The 22,861-nt window shown below is 42.9% G+C and overlaps 1 protein-coding gene across 2 annotated transcripts in view; it reads right to left on the bottom strand.

Annotated features, from left to right (window-relative positions):
• Nucleotides 1–9,031: 9,031 nt before the first annotated feature.
• Nucleotides 9,032–22,861, bottom strand: part of LOC139545063 (ephrin-A5-like) — a 224,852-nt gene continuing 211,022 nt past the window's right edge. The window contains exons 3-5 of one of the 2 annotated variants that reach the window (XM_071352439.1): nt 16,056–16,121; nt 15,494–15,574; nt 9,032–12,116 (exon numbers count right to left, since the gene is read on the bottom strand). In XM_071352439.1, the coding sequence (XP_071208540.1) occupies nt 11,989–12,116; nt 15,494–15,574; nt 16,056–16,121 (275 nt within the window). In that variant the 3' untranslated portion in view covers nt 9,032–11,988. The remainder of the gene's footprint in view (nt 12,117–15,493; nt 15,575–16,055; nt 16,122–22,861) is intronic. The other variant, XM_071352440.1, reaches the window with a different exon arrangement.

The following is a 22,861-nucleotide window of genomic DNA, read 5'->3' as shown; positions in this document are numbered from 1 at the left end:
AATCAAGCCTCAATATGTCTGACGTCATCTATCAGAGTGATCTAGTTTAATTAAAAGCTAATCATATACTTGACTAAAAAATACAGGGTTGACAGGAATCGAAAGACAAATTAGTTCTTAATGCAACCGCTGATTTACATTTTTAAAATTATCCTTACTTTTCAATACAGGGTTGGCCAAGTGAAGCTATACAAAACAAAATGGCGAAAAATGCGTTTAAAATATTTCGACAGAAACACGGTTTATCATATTAAATATTGCTTACTTTGAGCTGATCTTCCATCATATTCTTGGGCAATGTATCCTTTCTATGTTATAAACGTCTTTTGGTCGATAGATGTCCTCTGTCCTTCGAAATGTCCACTAACAACGACCGAGACCGCGAAACGTTCCCAAAGCTAGAAAGTGCACGACAAATAAATTCCTCAGAATCGCACTAAACGGATATAAATTGCTATAAAACGTTTCAAATTAACTACATTATGATGTTTTTAACAACTATAACGACTGAAAACATGACCGGAGAAATATAGCTGGTTAGAAAACGATTTGGAACGAGACAGGTCCGATGGCCTTCACGCTTGAGGCGCACGTTGAGAAAGAGGGGTCTCTGTACATTTTTGTCATTTATAATGGCTGTGAACGTCCCATCGAGTTCATTGAAAACGTGATGACGTACAGACACCCAGAGGAAGACGTAGGTAGTGTCGGTTTCTTCATAGCATTCACTGTGGCCTTATAAACAGACCCCAGATCAGAGGTAAAAATTTCTGAAATCTGAACCCTGTCATGAAAAGTGCTGTAAAAATTGTTCTGTACCACTCAGAGACAAAATTTCAACTCCTATAGAAACTATAGACTGTTTTCTATCCAATAATAACAATAATATGCATATTGTACGATCAAGAATTTAGCACGAGGCAGTTTAATTTGGAAATGTAAAAAAAAAAATAATGCTAACAGCTCCCCCTATTGACAAAAGGTTAAAGAGTTTTAATATAGCCAATTGGAATTTGTTGTCTGTGTATTTGATCATTTCATTAAGGATACCATCAACACCACAGGCCTTTTTGGGTTGGAGGGTTTTTATTTTGTCCTGTAACTCATTCAAGGTAATTGGAGAATCCAGTGGGTTCTGGTAGTCTTTAATAGTTGATTCTAGGATTTGTATTTGATCATGTATATGTTTTTGCTCTTTATTCTTTGTTATAGAGCCAAAAAGATTGGAGAAGTGGTTTACCCATACATCTCCATTTTGGATAGATAATTCTTCGTGTTGTTGTTTGTTTAGTGTTTTCCAATTTTCCCAGAATTGGTTAGAGTCTATGGATTCTTCAATTACATTGAGCTGATTTCTGACGTGCTGTTCCTTCTTTTTCCGTAGTGTATTTCTGTATTGTTTTAGTGATTCACCATAGTGAAGGCGTAGACTCAGGTTTTCCGGGTCTCTATGTTTTTGGTTGGACAGGTTTCTCAATTTATTTCTTAGATTTTTGCATTCTTTATCAAACCATTTGTCATTGTTGTTCATTTTCTTCGGTTTTCTATTTGAGATTTTTAGATTTGATAGGGAAGCTGAGAGGTCAAATATACTGTTAAGATTTTCTACTGCCAAGTTTACACCTTCACTATTGCAGTGGAACGTTTTACCCAGGAAGTTGTCTAAAAGGGATTGAATTTGCTGTTGCCTAATTGTTTTTTGGTAGGTTTCCAAACTGCATTCCTTCCATCTATAGCATTTCTTAATGTTACTCAGTTCCTTTGGCTTTGATGCCTCATGATTGAGTATTGCTCTGTTCAAGTAGACTGTGATTTTGCTGTGGTCTGATAGGGGTGTCAGTGGGCTGACTGTGAACGCTCTGAGAGACTCTGGGTTGAGGTCAGTGATAGAGTAGTCTACAGTGCTACTGCCAAGAGATGAGCTATAGGTGTACCTACCATAGGAGTCCCCTCGAAGCCTACCATTGACTATGTACATACCCAGCGTGCGACAGAGCTGCAGGAGTTGTGACCCGTTTTTGTTGGTTATGTTGTCATAGTTGTGCCTAGGTGGGCATATGGGGGAGGGAATGCTGTCACCTCCAGGTAGGTGTTTGTCCCCCTGTGTGCTGAGGGTGTCAGGTTCCTGTCCAGTTCTGGCATTTAGGTCGCCACAGACTAATACATGTCCCTGGGCCTGGAAATGATTGATTTCCTCATTCAGGATGGAGAAGCTGTCTTCATTAAAGTATGGGGATTCTAGTGGGGGGATATAGGTAGCACACAGGAGGACATTTTTCTCTGTTAAGATAATTTCCTTTTGAATTTCTAGCCAAATGTAAAATGTTCCTGTTTTGATTAATTTAATGGAGTGAGTTAGGTCTGCTCTATACCAAATTAGCATTCCCCCTGAGTCCCTTCCCTGTTTCACACCTGGTAGTTTGGTGGATGGGACTACCAGCTCTCTGTAACCTAGAGGGCAACCAGTGGGTCCGTCTCCTCTATACCATGTTTCTTGCAGGATGACAATGTCTGCATTACCGATTTCTTTGGTGAAGTCCGGGTTCCTGCTCTTTAGGCCAAAGGCAGATGACCTCAGACCTTGGATATTCCAGGATGATATAGTGAAGGCTTTTTGTTCCATAAAGTGTCCAATGTTGTTGGCCGTGTGGTTTGGCCTCAGGCCAGTAAGTGTGAGCAGAGCCTGCTGAGCATCTGGTACATGCCGTTGGCTTGGGCGAGTGTAAGAGTGGGGGTTGGGCCTGTTTGCCCGCTCACTACCTGGGCGTATGTGTGACTTCCATGTTGATGCCCTCTTTGCGGGGGTGGGGTGCATGGGGTGGGCAGGAGTGGCATGGGTCTGATCTGAGGGGGCCTAAATTGGGTGTCGGCATGGTTGATGTGGGGGGGGGTGTGTAGGTCCAGGGGGGGGTCCTGGAGGTCTTGGAGGGTGTCTCGCTGGTCTGGGTGGGGTGTCTATTGATCTGTTGTTTGAGAGCGATGTCCTTTAGAGTCCGGGCAAAGGTGGGCACTGCTGCCTTGTAGAGGTGGACCTGGTCATAGAGGCTGTTCAAGTCCAGGGTGGAGTGGTGGGCCAGAAAAACATTTGGTTTTGAGGCACAGTCACGGGAAATGCTTGCGTTTACCCGCTGTATTGTAGCAGGGTGGAAGTCTTTTCGTAGTAGCAGGGTGGAGATAACCACTTGTGCGTTGGGGAAAGTAGAAGAAGCTTTTTCAATCACTCCCTTCAGTGCTGTGGCCACCCTTTCCTGCTGTGCTCTCAGGTCGTTTGTGCCTGTGTGTATTATTATGTGGCTAGGTGAGCCTAGTTTGTCCTCAGACAGAAGGTCTAGGGCGCGCTGGGTGTTTGGACACCAGAGTTTAGACACACTGTGTTTGGGAAAAAGTTTTTTTTCTTCTATATATTTCCCATTTGAGTCCATGAGGAGAAAAATCTGTGTCTTGTGTTTGTCCTCAGTGGGTGTGGGGGGGTTGTCAGGAGGGCTATCAGGGTGGCTGACAGGGGGGGGGCTCAGAGGGGGTGAGAGCTGCTGGGCTTGGGGTTTTTCTTTTGTCTGTTCTGCTGTGATGTCGACTCTATGGTCAGGGTCTGGTGTGGACTGTTCTGCTGTGGTGTCGAGACTTTTGTCGGGTGCTGAGGTGGGCTGTTCTGCTGGGGTCTCTGTGGGGATGACCACCTCCCTAGTGGGTTGTTCTCTGTCACATGCCATACCCCTCAACCTCTCCTCCAGCAGTCTGATCCTCTCCTCCATCCCCCTCTCCCTCTCCTCCTGTAGTCTGATCCTCTCCTCCATCCCCCTCTCCCTCTCCTCCTGTAGTCTGATCCTCTCCTCCATCCCCTTCTCCCTCTCCTCCTGTAGTCTGATCCTCTCCTCCATCCCCCTCTCCCTCTCCTCCTGTAGTCTGATCCTCTCCTCTAGTGCTCTGTTCTTCTCCTGTTCCTGCTCTTTCTCCTGTTGATGTTGTCTCACCACTGTCCATAGTGCAGGTATGTCTTTCTCCACCTCCAGCTCTCCAGGTCTGGTTAAGGGGGTGTTGTTGTGCTGGGCTGTTGTCTGGGTCTGTGCTGACTGGAGTGTGATCACCTGCTGTTCCAGCTCCACCTGCCTTACCTCCAGCTGGGTGAATTTATCCTTCATTTCAATGAGGGAGAAGTACTCTGTACTGGGAGGTTGACTGTCTGCTGAGGGTTGCTCGTCTGTGTGGTTATATGATGAAGACGTCTGGTCTGACCCGCTTGGGGTGGGGGTATCTTTATCAAGGGAAAGCTTCTCCTGCTGGGCTAATTCTTTGATTAGGTGAAAGTCCAGCTGAAACTGTTTGTGATTGCCCTGTACCAATACTGTTCCAGACTTATATAGATTTATATTAGCTGACTCAGATTCCTCGTTGTCAAGTATCCTAAGTTTCCACCCCTCGTTAACCCCCCCTCTCTTAACAAAGGGGTAGTGTGCTAATATAGCACTGTGCCATGCCACTGGATGGTTTGTGTAGAAGATAAGGTTGCTGATGTTCCCATTTTTGTAATAGTCAGCAAAAAGTGTCTCTTGATTTTCCATAAGGAGCTTCATTTTGTGATCTTTTCTTGCCTTATCATTCTTTACAATGACAGGGTACTGTATTTTAATTACCTCTGAACAGCGGGAGGCAGCTTCTAAGGCCTCTCCATTTGGTTGGGGTAGACTATTCGACTCTCCTGCCATTGTTGGGCTAATGGGCTTTGACACCTCTCACTTGACACTTAAGTGCTAGTTGAAGCTGTATCAAGCTTGGCAGAATTATGTTACTATTCAGTCCTTATAAAGTAATGTCATGTATTATTCTTCTTGGCTTTTGGAAATAGAATATAGTTTCAGACTAAACATTACTCACTCAGTTCCAGGTTGGGTGGTGTTTTCAGGTTTCTGTTGTTTTCCAGAGAATTTGCTGTATAAAATAATTAATCCTTGGTATTTGTGAACTTTTCAGGTGTTTCCGTAATTCCGTCCAAAATCAGGTTGTAGGTTTTGAGTTTTGATTTGAAGTGAGGGTTATGTTGTAGAGGGTAGCATCCTGTATGTGTTCCTGACAAAAAATCCAAGTTTATCTAACTCTAAATGTATCTTTTTTAAAGAAAATGCTGAAAAATGCAGGAGCTCATCTGATCGTGACCTCTCTCTCTCTATGTCTCTCTCTCTCTAACTATCTCTGCCTAGGAATGTGCATGTGTGTGTGAATGGGGGGAGAGGGCTTTGGCAGGTTTAGGTCTGTATGTCTACAGTATATCTCTCTGTGTGTGTGTGTGTGAATGGGGGGAGAGGGCTTTGGCAGGATTAGGTCTGTATGTCTACAGTATATCTCTGTGTGTGTGTGTGTGTGAATGGGGGGAGAGGGCTTTGGCAGGATTAGGTCTGTATGTCTACAGTATATCTCTCTGTGTGTGTGTGTGTGAATGGGGGGAGAGGGCTTTGGCAGGTTTAGGTCTGTATGTCTACAGTATATCTCTATGTGTGTGTGTGTGTGAATGGGGGGAGAGGGCTTTGGCAGGTTTAGGTCTGTATGTCTACAGTATATCTCTATGTGTGTGTGTGTGAATGGGGGGAGAGGGCTTTGGCAGGTTTAGGTCTGTATGTCTACAGGATATCTCTATGTGTGTGTGTGTGTGTGTGTGAATGGGGGGAGAGGGCTTTGGCAGGTTTAGGTCTGTATGTCTACAGTATATCTCTATGTGTGTGTGTGTGTGAATGGGGGGAGAGGGCTTTGGCAGGTTTAGGTCTGTATGTCTACAGTATATCTCTATGTGTGTGTGTGTGTGAATGGGGGGAGAGGGCTCTGGCAGGTTTAGGTCTGTATGTCTACAGTATATCTCTCTGTGTGTGTGTGTGTGTGTGTGTGTGTGAATGGGGGGAGAGGGCTTTGGCAGGTTTAGGTCTGTATGTCTACAGTATATCTCTCTGTGTGTGTGTGTGTGAATGGGGGGAGAGGGCTTTGGCAGGTTTAGGTCTGTATGTCTACAGTATATCTCTATGTGTGTGTGTGTGAATGGGGGGAGAGGGCTTTGGCAGGATTAGGTCTGTATGTCTACAGTATATCTCTATGTGTGTGTGTGTGTGTGTGTGTGTGTGTGAATGGGGGGAGAGGGCTTTGGCAGGTTTAGGTCTATTTGTCTACAGTATATCTCTGTGTGTGTGTGTGTGTGTGTGTGTGTGTGAAGGGGGGAGAGGGCTCTGGCAGGTTTAGTGTGTCTGTCTGTCTGTCTGTCTGTCTGTCTGTCTGTCTGTCTGTCTGTCTGTCTGTCTGTCTGTCTGTCTGTCTGTCTGTCTGTCTGTCTGTATCTCTCTCTCTCTCTCTCTCTCTCTCTGTGTGTGTGTGTGTTTGTGTGTGCGTCTGTCTTTGCACATGTGTGCATTTGTGTGTCCAAAATGGTTTTACTTGGTTTATTTATTTTTCCTTTATTTAACTAGGCAAGTCAGTTAAGAATTCTTCAGTTAATAATATATTTTTTCAATGACGGCCTAGGAACAGTGTGTTAACTGCCTTGTTCAGCGGCAGAACGACAGATTCTTACCTTGTCAGGTCAGGAATTCAATCTTGCAACCTTTTGGTTACTGTCCCAACGCTCTAACCACTAGACCACCTGCCACCCCATTTAAACTTGGCGCAGAGGGAAGGAGGGAGGATGAGTGATAACCATCTTTAATTGGCAGAGAAATATGATGATTCTAAATGTGTTGATGAGGAGATCCTTACCAGGTAAAGCTTGACTCAATCTGCTCCCCAATCAGTTGCAATTCTATTTACAATACATCTCTGTCATGCTGAGTTAACGGTATGCTTCCATCTACAATACAATCTCTACCATGATCCTATCATAATGAGTTCTGGATATATGCACACACCGTGTATCAACAAACCAATGAAAAGCAAGGACATCAAAACAAAACATCAAAGCAATGTATTTCCATTTTATTAATAGTATTCATAATTGCTCAGACACATGTATATACAAATACAGACCTCTGATAATTTTGTCAGTTTCTCGTTATTGTTTATATACTGGAAAAAAGCAGGTCGGTCAATACTTCTGCCCCCCAAATAGGACCAGAGGAGAGGGGGAGAGCAGGGGGTGGGGGTGAGTGGGGGGATGAGGGGGTGGGCGGTGGTTAATAGCACAAGAGGAGTACGCAGAATGGGATTGGATGCACACACAAATGAGTGGTTCTCAAGACATGGCGATGCGTGGGGAGCTGGTGACAGGAGCAGGCAGAAGTTTGCCATGCTGTCTGATCTAAGACCAGTCAAGCCAGTGTTTAGCGTTTCCCCCCTAATGGTTTAGGTTTAGACAGGGTGAGGGTAAGCTGATCCTAGATCTGTGCCAATGGATAACTTCTACCCCGACCAAGTAGTGACTTAGCTAAGCTAACATACTATGTGGTCTGGCGGCTAGGCTATGGTGAGGAGGCTGGGGGTTCAGATTCCAAAACAGGCAGGGTAGCCTTTGTGCCGCCAGCACCCATTCCACGGCGGGGGAGGGTGACAGGGGATGTATTGAACCCAGATTGTTCTGGCATGGCAGAGGTTTCAGGACTAAGGCATGGGAAAACCGCTTGGTTGCCAAAGAAAGTTGCCGCGTCCCATTCAGTGCGGCTATAGTAAATGAGACACGAACTCTCTCTCTCACACACACACACACACACACACACTGGAGTACTCGCTCACGCACATTTGATTATACACACTTACTCTCAAACATGCATGTTTACACAAACATGCACACAAACGAGTTAGCACACATAACCTCTTCCTCTAACACAATGCTGGAAGCTCAATCTCTCTCTCACACACACACACAGTTCCACACTCTCTCACACATACATAAACACACTCACATTAAAGAGGGCATGAATAGTCAGAATGGACCGTCTGCAGCTACGTGGTAGGAATACATAATAAGGTTACCAGAGGATTCATCCTCAAAGTTAGGAGAAAAAAAATATTATCTCAAACGCTAAAATCGCCCCCCCTCTGGAACCCCACCCCCTCTGGAACCCCACCCCCCTATGTAACCCCACCCCCCTCTGGAACCCCACCCCCCTATGTAACCCCACCCCCCTCTGGAACCCCACCCCCCTCTGGAACCCCACCCCCTATGTAACCCCACCCCCCTATGTAACCCCACCCTCCTATGTAACCCCAGCCCCTATCTATAACTCCACCCCCCTCTGGAACCCCACCCCCTATGTAACCCCACCCCCCTATGTAACCCCACCCCCTATGTAACCCCACCCCCCCTATGTAACCCCACCCCCCTATGTAACCCCACCCTCCTATGTAACCCCAGCCCCTATCTATAACTCCACCCCCTCTGTAACTCCTTAACAAGCGCTGGTGTTATGTACATGTCATCTGTTTCTGTAGCCACACAGCCTCACAACTGGATGACTTCATTTCAATGGGATGCAAAGCATACAACATGACAGTGGGGAAGAAAAAGACAGAATCCAACGTTCAACAAAGTTCAAAAGAAAAACAAAAGAGAAAAAGAAAAACACATTTTATGTTTCGTTATCAAGTCCATGCGCATGAAACTGGCAAGATCCTTCCAATAAAAAGCCAACCAACAGTCCATCCATGGCAAAACTCTGGGTTGGCCAAAATGCTATCAAACATTGAAGGCGAAAAAGCACAAACACTGTTAATCTTGTCCACGTCTATTCTGTTCTCTCTGTCTGTTCTGTATGGATACTTGTGATGAAGTGGTGACGGTGGCTGTGGATTGGTTGGTTGGAAACATAGTTATGTAACAGGTGAGGCCCCCATTGGCTTTCAGTCCAGCCTGCTGTACACAGGCACGCGTAGATGCAAAGGTGAAATCAGGTACACACAAGCACAAGTACACACAGGTAAGCCCAGGTGTGTACAGGTTTCTCAAAGCATCAGTAGGCATTGAAAATAACAGTTCACAATGCACTGTTATTTGCGTGTACACTCCCAAATATCCAGAGATTCTACTGTGTTCATTATTTGTTTGTTTTTAGAAAAGACATACGAATCAAATTAATACTTTAATATCAAACACTATTTACATCAAGTTTTTGCTAATAATAATCATCATCATCATCATCGTCATAATAACAATAATAACAATAATACAGTTTTTAACAATGAAGTGTCTAATTTTTCCTTTGTCCACCAGAAAGGTAGAAAAACAGTAACTGATCTAACACTACATGTTATATGGTTGACTACCTCAGGATACACGGTATCCAGCTAACAAGTTGATCCTTATTTCCCAAGTTAACGTGTGTACAGAATAAACCATGGTAATAATAGTAGCAATAATGATAAAGAGTAGTACGGGTAATTATAATAAAATAGAATTGAAGCTGGACTTCCCCAAAAAGTGTTGGCTATAACGTTAAGTCGATGACAGGCGGCCGTCTGGGATTGAACATGGCACCCATCCCCTATGATGTTCTGGTGAAAATTAGTACCCCTTTAAATGGCGTCCTCTCCCGTTAACCCCGAAAGCTGAGCTGCTATTCTACTGTAATAGCATTGTTACCATAGTACGAAAACAAATATGGCCGAAAGCACACACAACCCTTCAGGAGAAGAATATACTGTAGAAGGCAGCTGCGAAAAAGCAACAACAAAAAATATATCAAAACAAAACAAAAAGATGCCTTTGGGAAGAATTATATTACTACAAGTAGGTGTGTATTCCATTTTTAGCTAGTGTTTTTAAAAAGGTTGCATTGGGTATTTTTTGTTAGGCACTCCAGTCATATATGCAACTTTTTTCCTCCTACACTTCGTTCTTTCAATCTCTTTCACTCTTTCTTTCTCTCTCCCCTATCTCCTTCACTCTCCAGCCCTCTATAACTGCAAGGTCACTGACGCTTTAAAACCCCCAGGCCTTCCACCATCTATTTTTAACAGCTGAAATAACTCCCCTAACTCCAAAACATGAGGTCTGCATGCCTGTCATTTTGAACCTCATTAAAGAGTCACAGTAGGACCGGTAACTAGATACGCAACCTCCCTCCCTCTCCCTCTCTCTCTCTCTCTCTCTCTCTCTCTCTCTCTCTCTCTCTCTCTCTCTCTCTCTCTCTCTCTCTCTCTCTCTCTCTCTCTCTCTGTCTCTCTCTCTCACTCTCGCTCTTTCTCTCTGTCTCTCTCTCTGTCTCTCTCTGTCTCTCTCTCTCTCTCGCTCTCTCTCTCTCCTCTGAAAGGAGACCTGTATCAACACACCTAATTCATGTATCTGTCCATCCTACTCTGGGAAAGAAAGAACAAAATAACAGTATTTCCATTTACAAATCGCTCCAGCTATGTTAATCTACCATCTGATCCTGTGTGAGTCTAAGGAAGTTGAATGTCATTATACAGCAGTACAATGTATAAATAGGGGCCAATACAAAACGTGGCCAAACTAAACTACTCTGCGCTCCGCCTCGATGTTAAAGTAGATTTTCTCTATTAACATACTCATTGTGAGTTGATTATGATGAGATTGAATTATGCGGTAGTAAAATGAATGGGGAACAGGCAGCCTGCTATAATGGACTGTAACTACAGCATTTGAATCCGAGGTTATAGTTGAAGTTGTGGTTATACATGAGTGGTAAAGACTTGTGGAAAAATACAGTAAAGCAACACTGTTTCCTAGATGGTGGTGCCTCCTTACTGGGTATGGTAGAAAGCTATGCTGAGGGACGATTCCATATGCCAAGCTCTACAGTACGTCTAAGTGAACTAATGATAAGCAATTGTAGGAAAAATATGTATTTGCCTTGTAGGGAAGTGGTATTATTTCATATTCAAAAAGGGCTGTTTTGTAACATGGTGAGAGAGGCAGCCTCTTCAAATGTTGGAACCTTTCACAGAGGTAGAGGAGCTTTCTTCTCTAAACTGTTGACATAACCTTTGAACAACACAAATCTTCCCCCACTTTGATACATAAATGTCTTTGCCATAATCATAGATGACATTTAAAATATCAGCAAGAGAAGGCAGAGTATGTAAGGTAAAATTCAGTGAAAAGGTTTTATAACAAACTGAATCAAAACTGCCATCAGTGAGGGTTCAGATTGTTATTACTGACAAAGCATTGTCTCACACTAAAGAGCAATTATAGATGAATTAAGTCAGTGAATAAAGTCCAAAATTACCTGCCTGTCTGCCGCTCATAAATTGAGTAATCTTTCAAATATTTGATCTTTCATCCACCCAATGGACTAAATGTTTTTATTTGTCTTTTCTTTGTGTCATGCCAAAAGTCTCCAACCATTCTCTCTACACACAAAGAGAGTACATGACAGCATACCTTAATCAAAGAGGCCAGGGGACTTAATACTTCAACCAACTCAGCTCACTCGTGCCCTTTTCTCTCCTACTAAACATGTTCTACACTGTATCTCAACTGATACCTACGTGGTGTTCCACTATCTGTTACACCCAACAAAGACCCAGCTATCTGTATCCACCTGATGCGGAAAGAGATGAGTCTGTAAAGACTAGGAGAGAGGTGTGAGTACTACCCATCTCTGTTCTATTTTTCTAGATAAGAGCTAAAACACCCCTGACCTGCTGTGTATTGCTGCTTTACAACCTACCAAAGAGCTACTGAAAAACTGTCAGTGTAAAAGTGTGTTTAGGTGTGGGTACCTATATATGTGTGTATGTGAGCGGTGCAATGAATCGGCATGACGTAAAGGGATGTCAGAAGGGAAAACAAGAATCACTAAGTGTCAAAAAATAGGGATTTGGCATCTTAGTTGACAGTTTTAAGGGGGAAACAGTTTCTTCTGCATCCAACATCAACTTTTTCAAACTCACTGACGGAGAAAGACCACTTAAATATCTGGAAAAAATAGTGTTCCGTAAGAAGCCCACTCTCAATACCCCCCCCCCCCCCCCCCCATTCTCCCACCCTAGCCCCAGCCTCATCATTGGGTAGATTCAGGCCGCACAGGGTGTAATTCCCCTCCAGTACAGGGGGAGGCGCTATAAGGTGAAGAGTGTTGCTAAGCAGATTAGCAGTGCAGCCAGCAGTGGACTGGCTATCCGCAGGTGTGAGGCTGCGCTTGTGGCGTCACTCCTGGACGGTTCGGCAGACTCATGACTTGTATCATCTAGAGGAGGGAGAGAAGATTTAGAAAATACATTTTTCTATCAATCATATAACGAGTTTATCAACACATACACAATGCAAAAATTTTGATCTTTGGTGACATGTTTTGTCCTATTTTATTTGGAATGCTGATATTCCTATATCAACATATCTTACAACTCAGAATAAAATGATGAAATAACAAGTTACTGCTACTGCTTCTGTTACATATCAGCCAACCAGCCAGCCAGCCAGGCAGACAACCAGCCAACCAACCAGCGAGGCAGCCCGCAGGTCCCCTCTGCTTGGTGAGTCCCATCCTCTACACGCTTAGAATAAATGGTTCCAAAATGGTTATGCAGGCGTCCTCATAGGAGAACACTTTTTGGTTCCATGTATACCTATTTTGGATTCGAGGTAGAACCCTCTGTGGAAAAGATTCAACATGGAACCCAAAAAGGTTCCACCTGGAACAAAAACAGTTCTACCTTGAACCGAAAGGTGTTCTTCAGAGGGTTCTGCTATGGGGACAACTGAAGAACTCTTTTTTTGTTCTAGATAGCACCTTTTTTGTAAGAGTGTAGAGCTCAGTGGCATGGCTAGCAGCTCCCCAGGTTGACTGGCAGACAGTGTTATCAATGAGCAGCCATGGGCCTGTTTAACAGCACACAGAGGGAGCAAGCTAGGCCATGCACAGCCACACACACACACACACACACACACACACACACACACACACACACACACACACACACACACACACACACACACACACACACACACACACACACACACACACACACACACACACACACACACACACACACACACAGATAGGTGGGAAATACGCAGACACAGATAAAAAAAAGAGCGATAATGAGGATGGGGTGGGGCTGAGAGAGATAGACATATAGAGGAAGAGAGTTAGACAGAAGGTAAAGATGCAAAGGTTTGGGATGGCAGACAGACAGATGGGAAGACAGGAAGGTGGAGACAGTCTAGGGCTCTGACCTTAATAAATCAAAATGCAACCCCCCCAAGCTTGAACTGCCAAGGAGGTGTGTGTTTGTGTGAGAGAGAAAAAGAAAGAGAGAGATAGAAAAAGAAAGAGAGAGAGAGAAAGAGTGAAAGAGAGAGAGAAAGTGTGTGCGTGTATATATATATGTGTGTGTGTGTGTGTGTGTGTGTGTGTGTGTGTGTGTGTGTGTGTGTGTGTGTGTGTGTGTGTGTGTGTGTGTGTGTGTGTGTGTGTGTGTGTGTGTGTGTGTGTGTGTGTGTGTGTGTGTGTGAGAGTGAGAGAGAGAAAGAGAACACGTCTGTGTGTGAGAGAGAGAGAGAGCGAGAGAGAGAGTGTGTGTGTGTGTGTGTGTGTGTATCAGATGGGGTGACAACTAGTGATAAATCCTGATCATCAGGGTATGGTGAACGGCTTCCATGAATAAATATGGAAAATGTAATATTCTCCAACTGAGAGACGTAAAGATTCATTTCAGAAAACTGTAATTGCTAATGCGATGACAAATATTATTCCTAAAACTCTGTTTGAAATGACTAATGTGTTACTCAGAGTCAGTGTATGTGTGTTTGGTCTCCTTGGTAAAACAGAGCAGGAATTAGACAGTAATGTAAGCATGAAAGAGAGGATGCAGCTAGTTGACATCGGGTTAGAATCATGAGCATGCTACAATAATATTGCCTATGTTCTGAAAAGGGTGGAATAAAGGGTAGAATAAAGGGTAGATTAAGGGTAGAGATGGTGGAATAAAGGGTTGAATAAAGGATAGAATAATTGTGGAATAAAGGGTAGAATAAGGGTAGAATACGGGTGGAATAAAGGGCAGAATAAAGTGTGGAATAAAGGTTTGAATAAAGTGCAGAATAAGGGTGGAATAAAGGGTAGAATAGGAGTAGAATAAAGGGTCAAATAAAGGGTAGAATAAAGGGTAGGATAAGGGTGGATTAAAGGGTACAATAAAGTGTAGAATAAATGGTAGAATAATGGTGGAATAAAGATTAGAATAAAGGGTAGGATAAAGTGCAGAATATGGGTAGCATAAAGGTTAGAATACACGGTAGCATAAGGGTAGATCAAATGGTAGAATAAAGGTAGAATAAGGACATAATAACGGTAGAATAAAGGGCAGAATTTGGATAGGGTGGAGGGTAGAATAAAGGGTATGATGAAAGGGTAGAATAAGGGTAGATTTAGGGTAGGTTGAAGGGTATAATAAAGGATAGATTAACAGTAGAATAAATTGTAGAATAAGGGTAGAATAAAGGGTGGAATAAGGTTAGCATAAAGGGTAGAATAAAGGGAAGAATAAGGGTTGGAAGAAGGATAGAATAAAGGGTATGATGAAAGGGTAGAATAAGGTGTAGAATTAAGGTAGGATGAAGGGTAGAATAAAGGGTAGATTAAAGGGTAGAAAAGGGTAGGGTAAAGGGTAGAATAAAGGGTAGCATACAGGGTAGAATAAAGGGAAGAATAAGGGTTGGAAGAAGGATAGAATAAAGGGTAGGATAGAGTGCAGAATATGGGTAGCATAAATGGTAGAATACAGTGTAGAATACGGGTAGATCAAATGGTAGAATAAGGGTAGGAGGAAGGGTAGAATAAAGGGTAGAAAATAGTCAATTGAAATGAAGACACTAGAAGCAATGGTTTGAATTTCATTAGGCTTCAGCATTAATGGGCTCTATTGACATATGTGAATGTAAAATATGTTTTTCAGAGTGAACCTATGTGTACGACAACCTATGTTATGAAACAGCCTACATTATATGTGGTATGAATAGAGAAATATATATTAAAGTAAATTGGAGGAGTACATTGAATCTAGGATCTATAGTAGAGCAGACAAAAACATAATTTTTGTTCTGACACAAATAGCCTATGTTATATTGTCACATGAGACATGATGATTTAACCAGGTACGACTGGCATGTATGACGTATGACCAGGGCTTGACTTAGACTAAAATAGGTACCGGTACTCCTTTTGGGTGGCGGTACAGTACAGGTGCAGGAGCATCACAATACTTTTGAGCTAATATTCTATAAGAGGAACAGGAGCTCAAGCAGTAGAAAATTTGAGGTGCCGGTACTCAGCTCCGGTGAGCTCCTGCCCAAGCCAAGCACTGCGTATGACACATGCAAACATAGACCACATCACCAGCAAAACACAACTAGCAACACAACACAACAACACGGCAGATGCAGCAAACGCGTTCTAACATGACAGTCAACCATGCTGGGAGAGAACAGATGGGTCAATCAGTGGACAAACATAGATAAAGAGAGAGGGGGGAGGGATGTGTGTTTCCCAATGGGACAGACAGAGGTCAAGAGGGCATTTGTTAAAAAATAAGGTCATAAAATAATGCAGAAAGCCATACTAACCTCGGGGTTCTAATGAATTGTCTACTTTGTCGTTTACGTCAAAAACACGGTCATGTACACCTATAGTTTTCACACAGCTGTCTAGAGATAGAAATAGAAATGATAGGGATGATTAGAGATAATAAACTCCCCCAACCACTTAAAACAAAGGTCCCAAGCCCCAAGCTCATGGCAACATTCACAAGACATGTGCAATTCACTTCTTTCAAATCGTTCATTCCTTCACTTGTCTTTGGATAGAAACAATGGTAGCCACTGGTTAACAATAGAGGAGCTGTCATGAGATATGAAACTGACATGTTCAACAGAGAGCAAGAATCATTCAGAAGGCATTCAGCATTTAGCAGACACTCTTAGGCAGAGCAATTAGGGTTAGGTGCCTTGCTTAACGGCACATCAACAGATTTTTCACCTAATCGGGATTCAAACCAGAGACCTTTCGGTTACTGGGCCAATGCTCTAACCGCTTGGCTACCCACTGCCCTGCGTCACTGAGAGTAGTGAAAACACAACATCAGTGTTAAACAGGTTCAGTGTTTCTGTTGCAACTGGAGAGACTTACTTGATGGTCGGACAAAGACTTTGAGTTTCAGGCATGTTCTTCGTCCGTTCTCGGCAATGGTGGAGGCTGGAGAACAGAGACACAGAAACACGGGATCCTTAGACATACTACATCTTATTTTGATACATTTAAAAACACAAACACATCATTTTCCTTGTCTCAAATGACTGCCACATCAGTACAAGTTTGCATCATCACAGAAGAGTGTTACATTTCATCTTCGATTGTGTGTGTGTCTGTGTATGTGTGTGTGTGTGTGTGTGTGTCTGTGTGTGTGTTAGGGCACTTACGCAGGAAGGCTTTATAAAATAGCCAGCTAGGAAAATGAGGACAATAATTGCAAATTGAAGCAAGAGTAAAACCTCAAGTAAAACTTGAGAAGCAGAGCTCTGATTCCACTAGCACCTGGTGAAGATTAGTACGGAACCGGATTTGCCCCTTAACAAAATGTATTCTGAAAATCAAAAACAGTATGACAACTTCTGCTTTTATTAAGTGCTGATGCAGCGGAAGACCAGTGTGTGTGTGTGTGTGTGTGTGTGTGACTGTGTGTGACTGTGTGTGACTGTGTGTGACTGTGTGAGACTGTGTGAGACTGTGTGTGTGCGTGTGTGTGACTGGATGGTGCGGTGTCTGTGCACCAGGTGGTTTCTCCTGTAAAAGGGTTAAACAGGGGTCGTGTCACAGTAACATCCATCACTACCACAAAATAGAGTTAAAAATACATTGTGTGTTCTCATGTCTCAACCCGATGTTCGAAAGAGAGCCTCTTTACCCTTTTAACACATTGCACCTCATATCTTATTACTTTTCTCCACAGAAGAAGAAAATCAAATATTCTTCTCAAATGACAAAAGTCTTCCTGCCCAATTCCTTCCACCACAGCCTCCTGTGAGACCTCCAGTAATGGGTCCTCTGGGCAACATTTTGTGTCATCTGAGCATCATTCCCCAGCAGATGAGATGAAGTCAAGCGTATCCCTGGCCGCCATTTGGGATCTGTCATCTCCTTACCCTGATCTATCGCTCTCTTTCTTACTATTTATACATTTATCTATCCCCCTCTCTAGATGTGGCCCCTCTCCTTTGCTGTTTTCCTCTCCTCTTTGAACACACAACACACACACACACACACTAAAATGAGCATTTACACACATATTTCCTGGATCGGTCTCAAAGTCTTGGTCTGCAGTCGCTCTAATAACAATTTAGAGCAGAGCAGAACAGAGCAAAGCACGGAAGAGCAGAACAGGCCAGAATAGGGCAGAGCATGGCAAGGCAAAGCAAGGCAGAACAGGGCAGAACAGGGCAGAGCTGAGCAGAGCAGGGCAAAGCTGTGCAGGGTATATTCTCTCGAATAAGGGTTTCAAATTTGGGGAAATGACACTGTAATTGTTTTATATTTTTTACATTTTGTCAGGAAATGCAGCTCTATGTCAGGTTCTGCTGTTGTGCAGTGGTCGCACAGCCTTTCCTCTACAGGGAGGCAGGTTTTCCTGTGTCTACCCTTCTCAATGGCAAGGCTGTGCTCACTGAGCCTGTACTTTGTCAAGGTTTTCCTAAAGTTTTGATCAGTAACCATGGTCAAATAGTTAGCGACGGTGTACTGTCGATTTAGGGCCAGATAGCACTGCATTTTGCTTTGTGCTTGTGTTTCCCAATAAGCAATGTAGTTTTGTTTTGACTGTGTTGTAATTTGGTTTATTCTGATTGATAGGATATTCTGGTCCTGAGGCTTCAGTGTGTTAGTAGAACAGATTTGTGAACTCAGCTCCAGCACCAGCTGGATGAGGGGACTCTTCTTTGCTCAGCTCTTGGCATTGCAGGGCTCTGCAATGATATGAGAGGGGGTCACGGTATTTTAGATGTTAACAAAACTAAATTGCTATTTTTTGAGTTTTTATTATTAGTGGATATTAGCCTAATTCTGCCCTGCATGCATTGTTTGTAGTTTTCCTCTGGACATGTACAGTAGGAGAATCTTACAGAAATCTTCATGCAGGGTTTCAATGGGGTGTTTGTCCCATTTAGTGAAATCTTGTTTTGCAAGTGGACACACTGCCATGAAGTGAAATTGGTTGAATGACACATTCAATTAATTTTAGCCAATTTTAATAAGTATTTCAGTTTGAATTTTGAATGGCGTAGAATGCCCTGCATGCTTTCTCTCTCAATACATTCACTGCATCATCAAGGTGTCCAGTTGAGCTTATTTTTAACCTCTCTTGGGTATATTCTAGAAAATATAGTATTTTTACGTCAGGATGAAAAGCATGCCCAGAGTAAACTGCCTGCTACTCAGGCCCAGATGCTAGGATATGCATATTATTAGTGGATTTGGATAGAAAACACTCTGAAGTTTGTAAAACTATTTGGATGATGTCTGTGAGTATGACAGAACTCATATGGCAGGCAAAAACCTGAGAAAAAATCCAACCAGGAAGTGGGAAATCTAAGGTTTTCAACTCTTTGCTTATCCAAGACACAGTGGAAATGGGGTCATATTGCACTTCCTAAGGCTTCCACTACATGTCAACAGTCTTTAGAACCTTGTTTAAGGCTTCTACTGTGAAGTGGGGGTGAATGAGAGGGGAATGAGTCAGAGGTCTGCCAGAGAGTCACGACCTGACCAGGCGCGTTCACGTGAGAGAGTTAGCTTGCGTTCCATTGCATTTCTGAAGACAAAGGAATTCTCCGGTTGGAACATTATTGAAGATTTAGGTTAAAATCATCCTAAAGATTGATTCTATACATCGTTTGACATGTTTCTACGGACTGTAACGGAACTTTAGACTTTTCGTCTGCACCTAGTGATCGCGCGTCATGAATTTTGATTACTGGGCTAAACGCGCAAACTAAAAGGAGGTATTTGGACATAAATGATGGACTTCATCGAACAAAACAAACATTTATTGTGGAACTGAGATTCCTGGGAGTGCATTCTGATGAAGATCATCAAAGGTAACTGAATATTTATAATGCTATTTCTGACTTCTGCTGACTACACAACATGGCGGATATCTGTTTGGGTTGTGTTGGGCTCTGAGCGCTGTACTCAGATTATTGCATGGTGTGCTTTTTCCGTAAAGTTTTTTTAAATCTGACACAGCGGTTGCATTAATTAAGGAGAAGTGGATCTAAAATTCCATGCATAACAGTTGTATCTATTCATAATGTTTATTATGAGTATTTCTGTAAATTGATGTGGCTCTCTGCAAAATCACCGGATGTTTTGGAACTACTGAACATAACGCGCCAATGTAAACTCAGATTTTAGGAAATAAATATGAACTTTACCGAACAAAACATACATGTATTGTGTAACATGAAGTCCTATGAGTGTCATCTGATGAAGATCATCAAAGGTTAGTGATTCATTTTATCTCTATTTCTGCTTTTTGTGACTCCTCTCTTTGGCTGGAAAAATGGCTGTGTTTGTCTGTGACTTGGCTCTGACCTAACATAATCATTTGGTGTGCTTTCGTCGTAAAGCCTTTTTGAAATCGGACATTGTGGCTGGATTTACAACAAGTGTATCTTTAAAATGGTGTAAAATACTTGTATGTTTGAGGAATTTTAATTATGGGATTTCTGTTGTTTTGAATTTGGCACCCTGCAGTTTCACTGGCTGTTGACGAGGTACCGTACCACATACCCTAGAGGAGGTTAAACCTAAGTAATTTTAGTGTGCAGTACTCTATATATTTTGTACCAATTGAGAACTTTGGTCAAATTCCTTGAGGTCTGGATCTTCTCTGGAAAATCATAATTTTAGTGTTTTGGGGTTTTACTGCCAGGGCCCAGGTCTGGCAATACTGCTCTTCCAGGTCCAAGCTTTGCTGTAGGCCATGTGCTGTGGGTGACAGTGTCACGACTTCCGCCGAAGTCGGGTCCTCTCCTTGTTCGGGTGGCGCTCGGCGTTCGGCGGACTTCTAGCCATCGTCGATCCACTTTTCATTTTCCATTTGTTTTGTCTTTCCACACCTGGTTTCAATTCCTTCATTTACTTGTTGTGTATTTAACCCTCTTTCCCCCCCATGTCTTTGTGTGGAATTGTTGATTGTAGTGGTTGTGCACGTTCCCCGTGAGCATACACAGGTTATTTTTTGTGCCTATTTATCTTGTTATTCTGGATGCCGTTGGTTTTCCTTAATAAATCTCCGGTTATTACCCAGTTCTGCTCTCCTGCGCCTGACTTCTCTGCCGCCAATTACGCACCCAGCTACAGACAGCAGGCATTGGTCATCTGCAAAGAGCAGGCATTTAACCTCTGAATTGTGGAGACTAACACCAGGGGCTGAGGATTTTTCTAGAAAAGTGGCCAATTCATTGATGTAAATATTGAAGACTGCAGGGCTCAGATTGCAACCCTGGTGAAGCCCCACCCCTGGTTAAAGAATTATGTTATTTTCTTACCAATTTTGATGCTGCACGTATTGCCAGTATACATTGATTTAATTATGTCATATGCTTTACTCCTACTCCTACTCTACTTTTTAGTGTTCAACTTTTTTTCCTTATAATTTTACAATCTGCATCAAACCAGTTGTCGTCTGTGGTCTTTTTTGTTTCGTTTTTTATTCATTTCAATTGTGCTTTTTTTGCGGTTTGCCTGAATATATAGTTGATGTTTTTTACTGCTAGATTGATGCCTTCTTTACTGTGAGTGAATGTGGTATCCAGAAAGTTATCTAAGAGTGTTTGGATATTTTGATTATTGGTTGCTTTCTGGTATACTTCTGTGCTGTTTTGGGCACATCTGTATGAATTTCTGATGTGGTACAGCTTACTGGGCTGTGAACGTGTGGTTGTTTCCATGTCTGTTCTTTTGAGGAACAATGTAATTTGGCTGTGATCAGACAGAGGTGATAGTGGCTTGACAGTGAATGAGCTGAGAGAGAAAGGTTCAATGTCTGTAATCATATAGTCTACTGTGCTGTAGACGAATCTCCTCAAAGAGTCCCCCCGTAACCTACCATTGACAAAGTACAGACCCAGGCTTTGACAGAGCTACAACAGATCACTTCCATTTTTGTTGATGTGGTCTCTCTCTCTCTCTCTTTAATCTGGTTTTGATGTTTTCAGCTCTCTGTTTCTCCTTCCTTCTTGTAGTGTGACACTGTCGGCTCATCAGCTGAATGTAAACGTGTGTAGGAGGAGAGCGGAACTCACATTGAGCCGATGAAGGAGGGAAGAAAATAAAAGAAGCAGTGACACCTTACCGAACCTTGCCTGCTCTCCCTCGCCTGCTCGCTGGCTCACTCCCTGTCTCTCTCTGTATCATTCACTCCCTCTCTCTCAGACACACACACATGCATGAACACACACACACACACAGCGCCCTGCTGACTCCAGATGTCTTATATTCATCATCATCCTTGTGGGTGGAGTTGAGTCAGGGCTATCCACACCAACCACTTCACTCACACTACAGATCAAACGTGATGAGCTTGATGAAAGTGGCAGAAAACACTGCATTTGGGATTTAAAAGCTATTTTCCACCCACACAAACAGAAAATAATAGAGAAAATATGCAGTACCATCTGTCCTAATACTGGAGATTACAAACAAATTACTTATTTACCTCTAACCACAGCTATGGAAGGATGGAGTTGACATAGTACTTTTTCATCTATCAAGACATTTCATAACTGCGATCCTGATAGAAAGTGGACAAGGAAAGGAAATGTCCTTGCCATGGTTTAGTGTTAAATATGTTTTGGTTGGAAAGGTGTGAAGATTCAGCTGAACCACATTACTTCCTAGTAGCAGCTCTTCATTCTCTGGGCTTGGTGAGGACCCCTTAGCTCTCAGAGCCCGAACCGTCCGCGCCAGTACCCTGTTTATTTTGGGTCACCATGCAGGGCAGGGACAGCTTATTGTTTTTGTCAGGCACTAAAATCAACACCTGCTATTCCGGTGCCCATCAAGCCTAAGCCACGACTGGTGCCTTTGAAGGGCAGAGGCACTGGAAAGTATGCCCCAGAAACAGAGGACCAGGTTGGGTTACTCCTCAGAGCGATGTCCCCTGGTTGGTAACGGCTGGTCCCCTCAGTACACTGCATGACGCAGTGTAAAATTCAAAGGAACCAGAATCCAATTAGGCAAGAACAAACGGGTGGGTTCAGGGTGGATTAAATTAGACATTGACTAGCAACTGTAATGTTATCTGTTATCCTTTAGCGTTTACATTTGGTTGAGTTGTCAACTAACGTGAAGTTAATGTGACATCAACAAAAAATGTCACCATGTTATTGGATGTCGGAAAAAATGTGGGTGACATTTTTTAAAATCTTATGTTGATTACTTTTTTCAAATCCAATCAGTTTTCCATGTTGATTCAAAGTCATGACATAGATATTTGTTGTTGAAATTATATAGAAACAACATTGATTCAACCAGTTTTTGCCCAGTGGGTTACGCACTATACGAAACACAACAATGGATAAAGACGTGGCAACATTGTCTTTGAAAGTCAGGTAGCCCTTCACACTCGTACCATATACGGGCTGAAAATGGCAGATTTGGACAATGATAAATGCCTAAATTGTAACGCAGTGGCTATACAGTAACGTGCTATACATGATGTTAGATCTCTGGCTCTGCGCTTCACATCGCTGTATGGGTTTTGACTGACAGCCGTTCTGAACTTGAACACATCGCACGACAACAAGTTGCCCCCATCCCCTCGGTAATTGGGAAACTTTTTGTTGTCTGAGTGAGGGAAAATCTGTAAATGAAGAGGACTCAGAGCGATGCATTTTGAAAGATGGAATAACAATGTATTTTGAAAGACATTGAGGATT

This window comes from Salvelinus alpinus, chromosome 19 (genome assembly GCF_045679555.1).
Source record: "Salvelinus alpinus chromosome 19, SLU_Salpinus.1, whole genome shotgun sequence".
Classification (NCBI taxonomy): Eukaryota; Metazoa; Chordata; class Actinopteri; order Salmoniformes; family Salmonidae; genus Salvelinus; species Salvelinus alpinus.
This window is presented reverse-complemented; position numbering and strand designations above follow the sequence as displayed.